Source organism: Chenopodium album, chromosome 10, assembly GCF_948465745.1.
Source record: "Chenopodium album chromosome 10, dcCheAlbu1.1, whole genome shotgun sequence".
In the NCBI taxonomy this organism is placed as follows: domain Eukaryota; kingdom Viridiplantae; phylum Streptophyta; class Magnoliopsida; order Caryophyllales; family Amaranthaceae; genus Chenopodium; species Chenopodium album.
Window position 1 is genome coordinate 16,595,970 of NC_137843.1, and position 10,757 is coordinate 16,606,726.

Genomic DNA, 10,757 nt, shown 5'->3' on the forward strand with positions numbered 1-10,757 from the left:
ACTAATACAAGTTTATTTCTATTGTACTAGAAAACTAGCATATATGCTTTAAACAAGGAGGAAGTTTTTAAGATAATTGTTGAACCTATGAAAGAGAATAATAATGGATACTCTATTTCAATAGTCCATATATTCAACGTTTTATTGATCTTAAAGGCAACCATTACCACTAACAATTAAATTTAACTTCAAACACTATTAAACAAATAATGATATCAGTCTTCATATGAAAGTAATATTTTTAGTGTCGTCTCATTACTACTTATGGAATAAAAAAAGCACAATTCAATGCACATAAGAATTGAACATCATAATTCGACCAACTCCAATACCATACGGTTATCAGAGTAAAATCCTTAACCTATAAAAGCACCAAGACACTAAAAAAATGACGTGAAATTATCAATGGTACACCCGAGCTTTTGACTTTTCTCAATGGTACCATTACTATATTTTTTAGTATCAACGGTACACCCGAGGTTCCGACTTCTTAACTAGTGTGATTAGGCTGTTAATGAAACGTTAATAACATTCTAATTATACATATTTAGGTCATTAAATGCATAAAATGTCTAAAATACCCCCTTTTTTAAAAACACCTCATATATCCTCCTGCCATAATTAATCCCTTCCTTTGGTATTTATGTTGATTGGACTTCCCATCTTCTGCATTTACCTCTGTTTCAATCATCTCTCTTGCGTTGAATTAAAGAAGAAGATAGTTAGGGTGTTTTGGCAAGAAATCTTTCAATTACAAGCAAAGAAAAGGGGATAAGTGTGGATCATCAGGTATGTATCACTTCCACTATTAAATAAAAGCAAAAAGGTTGTATGTTTTTCATGTTTCGAGTGAATATGTTGAGTAATTGTTTTACATATTTGCGAAATTATGTGAATTTCATGATTATGCAAATTATATTCAACTATGTGCATGAATTATGAGATTTGGTTGAATTTTAGGTAGGATCATGTGATTTTTGTTTAATTTTGGTATAATTATGCGAATTGGTTGAATTGTGGTATGGATTATGCAATTTGGTTATATTTTGGTATAAGTGATGAGTATTTTGTTGGAATTACAATGCTTGACTGCTGCGGGAGGTATTGTGGATGTGTTAGGTGTTTTAATTAACTGAATGTTGCTACTTTTGTTTGAATTTTGGTGCATGTTGAAAGATTATAGGTTTTTTTTTTTTTTTTTTTTTTTGTGATTTTGCAGAATGAGTGATGATAAAAAAGTGTTGAGATTTCAGTATAAGGGTCATGATGTTGACATTGAAGTAGATGTTGATATGTGTAACATAATGGATTTGTGTATTGAATTTGAAGATCGATTACATAGTTTGGATCCTCCAGTAGATATTGTGAACCCAACCTTTAATTATGCCTATAAAAAGAAACATTGGCCTATTAGAAATGATGATGGCTTAATTAGGTTGTTTAGAACTTTCCCTAACGACCCCATAAAAGTTGGTGGGAAATATTAAAAAAAAAAGGAGGTATTTTAGACATTTTATGCATTTAATGACCTAAATTTGTATAATTAGAATGTTATTAACGTTTCATTAATAGCCTAATCACACTAGTTAAGAAGTCGAAACCTCGGATGTACCGTTGATAATAAAAAAATAGTAATGGTACCATTGAGAAAAGTCAAAAGCTCGAATGTACCATTGATAATTTACTCCTTATGAACAATGCACTAACTATATTACCCCCTATTATTTGTGCTTGCATTTCCTTAATCTATAGTGTGTTCCTTGATTTGCCCTCCAAATATTTTATATGTGCACATGGGTTTTTGCACACTCTTTCTCTCTCCTCCCCACTTCTCACTTTCTCAGTATGACAGTATCTCTCACCTTCACTCTCCTCATCGCAATGGAGCCTACCAACGTCCTCTGCCTCTTCCTCCGACTCAGGTTCAGAGCTTTCTCTTTCAGCTTCTTAAGGGCTCTCAAGCCTCAGAATCTTCTCAAGGGTATTGTCTTTGAAATTAACTATTTCTAGGGTTTTAAAATTCTTTTGATTTTTCTGCTTTTCTGGTTTTACTTAGTTGGGATTTGGGATATTGACGATTTTAGGTGAGTAAATATTTCAATTTGTTTGCAAGTTTACCCCATTTCAATCCCTAATTTCGTCCCCATTAAAATCAAAATTTCGTATTAATTTTCAATTTTAATTTTACAATATACTCAATTTAGGGTTCTTCCAATGTGAATAATTGAACTATTGATTGATTTGGGCTATTTCTAGGGTTTATTGTTTATTAATTGTGTTTATATATTCAATTTTCTTAAATTCGTAATAGTTATCCTATAAACCCTAATGTACTCGAAAATGTAAGATAAGGCATTGTCTTTTTGTAATTTGGGATTAATCTCTCTCTACTCCATTGAAGGCTTGAAGCACGCTATCTGAATTTTCCATTGATCCAGTTTCTATTTATCTAAGCTCTCCATTGAAGGCTTGCAGCGTGTTATGAGCTTAACCTCCTCCATTAAACCAGCTTCTTGAGGTAAGATGTTTATCCTTTTTATAATCACCAATATCTTTGGACAATCTAGGATATAGCTTTAATTTTCGTAGAAAACCACGAATCCTTTTTGTGCTATGTTTTTCTGGTTACTTTTCTTAATTAATTTTCTCAAATTTGATTGTAAAATGGAACTATTGAGGATTTTTTGCCCTTTTGATTCATCTGGGTATCTATGTCCGTGAAATGATTTGATATTATTATGGTAGTGTGATCTTATATGATAGTAATTGTTAGTTCTATTATGCTTGCATTTGTCATTATCTCATAAAACCCAAATGGTATTTTATTTAATTTTATTATATACATATTTGTTGGGTGGGTTTTAGGGAAGGTGAAAACAAAAAATTGTGATAGGCTATATTTAGAGACTGATTTTAGGCACTGTATTTGATTAGAGCCTTATATTATAGTCAATATAAGGTGTGAGTAGAACATGAAGAGTTATGAATTTCGATTGACAAATTGATGATTTACTTAAATTGAGTACTTTTTCACTATTAGCAGTAGTTAAAATTTATAAAATGTGTAAAATGGAGATGTGATAGACAATTCAGTAAGTGTGAATCCTCCACTAGCACCTCCATTGCCCTATGCAGAACCTAAGAGGATTTTGATTAAGTCCAAGGGCATGTCATCTTACAAAGACCAAAGCTCTGTGATCACTGCCATAATGAGTTGTATGACCGCCTTTTCGATGAAGCGTAACGACTTGATGTTGTCATTCATATAATTGATGGTGGCCGGATTTATGCTCATGCTAGCATTTTGGTAAAACCCATTTGACTTTTTGCACTTTTTTGAATGAAATTAGACAATTCTCAATTTAGCTTGTCAGTGTTGGCTTGTAAACTTTGATCTTTCAGCATATAAATATCGTTGAAAGAACACGTGTTTTGATTAATGTTATTGTCTTTGCATGGTCCAACATTTCCAAGTGTCCTTGAATTGCTATAAATTTAGTTTATCTTGATGGGAAAACAACTTATTAGGATGAATTTTATGATGTCTTTCAAGAAGAATACTTTTTAGTAGCCTTTGCTGATGATAGTTGTATATTGACAGGGCATGACATCTCCAGTGATCAGACAGCTGGTGAAGGAATCTAAAGGCAAAAAATCAACGCAGATCCATCACAATCCGTGGTGTTCCACATAATGCGGTTCGTGTTTTCAATAGATTTCTCAACTCTCAATGGTAATATATTTCAGACTTTCATTTTTTTTTTAATAGTAATATTGAATCTTGTGAAAGCACATCAGTTTATGGATGCTGATTGCTGTGAATTTGCTGCCATTCTGCAGCTATAACCATGAAGATCTGGAGGAATATATTCTGCACCTTCTGGTATTGTAGCACCTTGCTAGAATGCTATACTAATCATCTATTTGAGGATGCCAAAAAAAAAAAAAAAAAAAAAAAAAGGCATATAGAACTAGCTTGAAATGGTCAAATTCGTCAAAATCACTTACTGTTTTTTTTGCTTGAGTGAAGTTCCATTGATTGTTAGGATTGTTTGTATCAATAACATTTTTTTTTTTTATATTTTTGAAGAAGTATCAATTAAAATTTAAGCTGATGTAAACATATAAGATGTATGTATAACATTATTTAAGTAAACTTACTTGAGTGACTTTCACACAGAGGCAACGAGAATCTTCCATTCTCTGTAAGTATACGGTGACTGGGATCACTTCTCAAATGTTGTTAATAGTCTATATTAATTTTTATATATTCTTCGTATTATTTTAATCAATTTCTAGAGTAAATTGTTTTTATTATTAAACAATAATATTTATTACATTATCCTATTAATGTCATTTGTAATGAATACATTGAATATTTATGTTGGTTAGTATGATATATGATGTGGTTATTATGCTCCTATATTGGATGGTACATACGTTATGCGTGTGTAATATTAGAGAGAGAGAACATTAAAGAAAGATAATTTACAAAATCAGGGTAAATAGAATAGGAAAACATAATTAGGTTAGGAAAGACTAACTTAAATGCACTTAAGAAAATTAGATAAATTAGTTTAGGAAAAGAGTTATTAAAATGCTAGAAAGAGAGAGAACTTAAAAAAGATCACTTAAGAAAAAAAATCACTCAAGAAAAAAAAAGATTACTCCTAAATAAAATTAGGGCAATTAGTTTAGAAAAGAAAATCTGAACAATTATCTTAGGGTTGGGCGAGAAAGAAACAATGAGTGAGAGAGACCACTTAGGAAATATCACCTAAGAAATTTAGGAAAACGCTATTAGTTTAGGAAAACGCAAGTAGTTTAGGAAAAAGGCTTATAAAAATGCGAGAGAGAAAAAAGGGGTCCCTTTAGAAAAATAACTTTTGAAAATAGGGTCAATTGGCTTTGGAGAGAAGAAAGACCAATTAAGAACGATCACATTAAAAAAATTAAGGCAATTAGGTTAGAGGAGAAAGAAGGAAATCACTTAATAAAGATCACTTAAGAAAATCAGGGCAATTAGCTCGGGAAAACACAATTATTAGCTTAGATTAGGAAAATGCTTAATTACTAAAATGAGGGGGGGGGGGGGGGGGAGAAGGAACACTTAAGAATTAGAACAATTAGCTTAGGAAGAAGCTTACTAATGAAATAATGGACCACTTTAGCTAATTTCTTAAGAAACAATCACTTGTGTGAGATATCATTTGAAGGACCACTTAAGAAATATCACTAAAAAAAAAAAAGAGACTACTTAACAAAGATCACTTAATAAATTATGAGAAATTAGCTTAGGTAAAAGAGTTACTAATTAAATGCTAGAGAGAATAAGACCACCTAAGAAAAATCAATTAAGAAGAAAGACCACCCAAGAATAAAGATCACTCATTTAAGAAAAGAAAGATTACTTAAGAAGAAAGATCACTTAAGAAGAAATATCACTTGAGAAAAGAAAGATCATCACTTAAGAAAATCAAGAGACCACTTAAGAAAAGAATAACTAGGAAAGTTAGCTTGAGAAGGAAAATTTAGGCAATTATCTTATTAGGATAGGGAGAGAGTGATAGAGAGATCGCTTAATCTTTATACTAAGATGTTCATGTACTAAATATTGTGCCATGAAAATTACTAACAAATATAATGTGTTACTGCTGCAAAATTCTTACAATAATTAAATGACACTATTGAATATGAGATCACTCAAGACCGCAAGAACATAATTAATTAACACCATTGAATATTGAATCATCATAATTATTTATACAAACTTCAGTATAAATATCCTTCGTTATACAAAACTTGTATCTCGACACAATGTATTAAAACCACAATCATTTATGATTTTCTATTACTCTTTTTCCATAGATCAATATTTGCAAAAAATTATAATTTTAAAACCTGCCTATATAATCCCTATATGATTAATAACTGAGTAAAAAGAAACAAAGCTACACCACTAATTAGCACATGTGCAACATCATAGACAACTAACAAATTGAATATTCAACCATCATAATTATTTACATAAACCTCATTATAAATATCCTTCATAATACAAAACTTTTATTTTTGCACAATGTATTAAACCACATTCATTTATTTATATCCATCACTACCTTTCCATAAATACATATTTTGCAATGACTAAAGTTTAATATCCTAACACCATAGTTCCTATATAATTGATGACCGACTTAAAAACGACTAAACTACAACACTAATAAGCACGTGCGCAACATATGATTTTGATGGAATGAGAGAAAGTTTCAATAAAGGGTATTAAGAGATTGTAATGAGAGAAGGATATCAAGAGAGAGAAAGTAGAAAATGAGTGGAAGAGAATCCAAGAGGCAAGAGTAACACGTGCCGCTGAACATGCAAAGTAAGTGAAGGGAAAAATAGGGCAGCCACTGTAGATAAGAAAAGCTAAGGCAAATGTGAAGGGTAATTTTGGCAGCTATCCTTATGAATAGTATCGAGAGACTATTACGCGGCAAACTCAACTAATGTAGTAATCGAATTTAATATATATTAGTTATATAGGGTCAATTGGCTTTGAAGGGATGAGAAACCAATTAAGAAAGATCACATACAAAAATCAAGGCAATTAGCTTAGAAGTGAAAGAGTGAGAGAGGGGTCACTTAAGAAAGATCACTTAAAATTTATGGCAATTAGCTTAGGAAAACACAATTAGCTTAGTAAAAGGCTTTCTAAAATGAGAGAGAGAGAGAGAGAGAGAGAGAGCACTAAGAGAGAACCACTTATAGCTTAGGAAGCGACCTATTAATAGACTAGAGAGACAGAAGCCATTTACGAAAGATCATTGATAAAGACCACTTAAGAAAGGCTACTTAACATAAAAAAGGAGAAACAACTTAAGAAAGACCACTTAAAAAAGAAAGGATTTTTTGACTTTTACCACGAAAAAAAATCAAAAATTGTTTTTACTACCAAAAATTTTAAAATTTTTATTTTACCACCAAAAAAAGAATTAAAATTTTTATTTTTTACCTCCTGCCGTCAAAACCTAACGGAATTTTTAAAATTCTTCGATTTTCGTGCCAAACACGTGGTCTTTAGAGGGCATTTTGGTCCTTTGAGTCCAATTTGAGGTCAGAATTGACAAAAAATGATCGAAAATGCTTTCTTTTGCGTGTTTAAAAATACCTCAATTTGCGTGAAATACGCAAAACGAGGCATTTTTGATCATTTTTTTTTGTCAATTCTAACCTCAAATTGGACCCGAAGAGCCAAAATGCCCCCCTAAACCTATGAACAACATGTTTTGCTCACGAAAATCGAAGAATTTTTTTAAAACCATTAAATTTAACGGTTTTCTTGACGGTAGGTGGTAAAAACAATTTTTTGAAATTTTTTTGGTGGTAAAATAAAACTTTTAAAATTTTTGGTAGTAAAAACAATTTCGTGATTTTTTTTTTTGTGGTAAAAGTAAAAAACCCAAAAAGAAATTAGCTTAGGAAAATGAGTTACTAAATGCTAGAGCGACATTGAGAGAGATACCACTTAAGAAAGTTTTCAATAAAGAAGAAAGATCACTCAAAAAGAAATATCAGTTAAGAAAAGAAGATCACATAAGAAAATCAAGAGACCACTTAAGAAATCACTTTAGATAATCGGGCAATTAGCTTAGGAGAGGGGCATGATAATCGGGAAAATCAATAGAATACACTTCATTTTTTTCCCTTATCAAAAACATTATTATCAATTTTTTAAAACAATAATCATGCTCAATACTACTTTAGACGCATGTGTAACAAGTACCTGAACATAAATTTCTTTTCAAACTCATTACATATTTAAAAAAAAAAACCCCACATTACCGCTCCTCAAGACAATAATTACACCCTAAAATTCTAACTAGCAACGCGCGCAAAGCAGAACACCCTGTTAAAATAAACGAGACATCAAAAACTTAGAACAATATATATGTCTACCATCATCCAATAATGCTTTACTGTAAAAAGGTTGCAATGATAATCCTAAATCAAGCATGTACAATAATATATAAGCTAACGTAGAAATAATCAAGCATAAAAATCACGGAATCATAAAGATATACTTCCTCTGTTCTGTTTTTATTGCAACAAGGGGTTTGGGCACAAATTTTAAGAAAGAAGTAAAGTGAAGAGAGAGAAAAAAATCTATGCAAGTTGCACATGTGATTAAGAAGTAATAAGCAAAGTTAAAAAGAAGACCCATGTGGGGTCTGCCACTTTTTACCGTGGCTTAAATTTGGAGGAAAGTTTTAAACTTTTTGCCCCACCAAATTTTCACATCTTAAAATTTTAAACTCCCACCAAATATTTGAAATTTTCAATATCTTTACAAATTTTAATTTAAAGGTGGAGTACTATAAAAGGGACCAAAAAATTTACAGAGAACATTCTCTCATAACTCCACTTCAATAAATTCTTATTCAACCTACAATAGTCAAAAGTACATTTCTTCTTCTTCATTTTTCCACTTCACAGCACACACAGGCACTTATCATCATCTAGTTGTCTTCACTTCACTGCACACACTTCACCTGCAATTCCAGATAATACAACCACATCACACACTGCACCTAAGAAGATTGTGGATGATTTTTATGAGCTTGAGGAGTTGTACCAGATGGATCAGTCTGAAGCCTTTGAAGAATGGATGCTAGATTGTGAGGTACCATTTTCTTCCGAATCTGATAGTGATGATATTGATATTGAAGTAGATCACGAAACAAATCCATTTGTAGTAGTTATGGAACAAAATGAAGTAATAACAGAAATAAAATGGAGTCAAAACCTTTGAATTGACTGATAAAGATAGACAACACATAGCTCAAAAATTGATTCTTAGTCGAAAAGGTAAGAGAGTTTGGGATGGGAGGAAAACTGTCCAAGATGGTGTCATTAAAAAATTAGCAGTAGAATATAAGGTACACAAAACAACAATCCACAGAATTTGGTGTAGGGCGAAAAACCATTTAAGTAAAGAACAAGTAATCGATGTGAGCAGTAAAAAGATACAAAGAGGTAGGAAAAGGCTGGGTTTTGATCCTGAAGTTTTAGGTGCTGTCCCTATTGAAAAAAGAACAACTATAAGGTCGTTAGCTGAGGCATTAGGGCTGGGTTTTTCTACGGTTTATAGGTTGTTAAGGGCTGGTTTACTTAGAGCACATTCTAACAGCATTAAACCATTATTGAAACCTCACCACAAGATTACAAGAGTTCAATACATTATGCAAAGTGTCATACCAGGTTGTGTGAATGAACTACCAAAGTTTAGTGCAATGTACAACATGGTTCACATAGACGAAAAATGGTTTTTTATGAGTGCCAAGACGCAACGGTTTTACCTTTTTCCTTGGGAGGACGATCCTTACAGGGCAACACAAAGCAAAAATTTAATAGAAAAAGTGATGTTTGGATCTGGTGTAGCTAGAACACACATTACTCAACAAGGGGAGGAGATTTGGGATGGTAAGATAGGGATTTTTCCTTTTGTTGAAGGTGTGGCAGCACAGAGAAGTTCAAAAAACAGAGCAAAGGGAACAATTGAAATGAAGGCAATACAATCTGTCACTAAAGATGTCATCAGATCAATGTTGATCAATGAAATGCTTCCTGCTATCAGAGAAAAATGGCCAATAGGAGCATGCAAAGACATTTGGATACAACAAGATAATGCACGTCCTCATATCAGTCCAACTGACAAAGAGTTCATAGAAGCTGCTACAAAAGATGGTTTCAACATTAGACTTGTTAACCAGCCAGCTCAAAGCCCTGACTTAAATATTTTAGATTTGGGATTTTTTAGAGCTATTCAATCCATACAGTACAAGGAATTTCCTAGAAGTATTGATGATTTGATTAAAGCAGTTACATATGCATACAATGAGTTTGATGCTAGATCACTCAACTACACATGGCTGCACATGCAATACTGTATGCTTGAAGTTCTACAAGTGAATGGCGGAAATAAGTACAAAAACCCGCATAAAGGAAAGAAGAGGCTTGAAAGGTTGGGATTGTTGCCAGTGCAATTGGAAGTGCCATGTGATCTATTGGGACAAGCATCTGCGTTCCTTAATGAGGGACATATTGAGGTTAATGTTGCTGCTCAGCAAGGCAACATTGAAGACAATATGCCCTGATTAGCACTTCGGGGTAAAATCAATATTTTGGGAGTTGAAGGAAAAAATATTTGGAAAACATGTTTATTTTTTGGAAGCACATATTGAAAAATCTGTTTAGTTAGTAAAACTCTTTTTGTAATTACTTAGCTTTTCAATGTACTACCCTATTTTAGTTAAGGTGCTATGCAAACTCTTTTTGTAAAGGCATAATCAAAACCTACTTTTGTAAACATCATAACAGAAAATAATTCGTACGAATGTATGATATGTGTATTTATACGTTCAAAGTGTTATGAAAAGAGCATGCCAAGTTATATGATCAAACTAACCACAATAGCAACACAATACCCAATAGCAACATATAGCAACACCGCAATACCACAGTTAATCATTACATAAGTATATGAAGTACAAAGTATAGAACAATACCAGGGACGAACTCAGAGAATGATAGAAGGGGTAAACTTCCATCTGAATCAGATTCACTAGGACTTGAAGGGGGAGTTGCAACTTGCGGCAGAGTAAAAGTATTGTTATAGAATGATTCCATGACACAAGTGCCAGGACGTGTACGCAGGATTCTGTTACCAGCATTATGTATCTCCTCCGGAGTTTCTG

At 32.3% G+C, this 10,757-nt stretch overlaps 1 protein-coding gene and 1 long non-coding RNA gene across 2 annotated transcripts; both read left to right on the forward strand.

Annotated features, from left to right (window-relative positions):
• The first annotated feature begins 1,802 nt into the window (after positions 1-1,802).
• LOC145563715 (uncharacterized) lies at positions 1,803-3,990 on the forward strand. Its single transcript, XR_014094584.1, has 4 exons — positions 1,803-1,981; positions 2,402-2,518; positions 3,602-3,733; positions 3,841-3,990. It is a non-coding gene; the product is annotated as an uncharacterized LOC145563715 (long non-coding RNA).
• Positions 3,991-6,330: 2,340 nt separating this feature from the next.
• Positions 6,331-10,157, forward strand: LOC145564944 (uncharacterized). Its single transcript, XM_081625090.1, has 4 exons — positions 6,331-6,353; positions 8,497-8,776; positions 8,861-8,868; positions 8,975-10,157. Exons 1-4 carry the CDS (start codon positions 6,331-6,333, stop codon positions 10,155-10,157), a joined length of 1,494 nt encoding a protein of 497 aa, XP_081481216.1.
• The last annotated feature ends 600 nt before the right edge of the window (positions 10,158-10,757 follow it).

Excerpts from the sequence above, each read along its gene's own strand:
- LOC145564944 (XM_081625090.1), top strand. The coding sequence starts at position 6,331 with ATGAGTGGAAGAGAATCCAAGAG. Across the intron at positions 6,354-8,496 it reads AGTGGAAGAGAATCCAAGAG|CACACACAGGCACTTATCAT; the intron begins GCAAGAGTAACA and ends TCCACTTCACAG.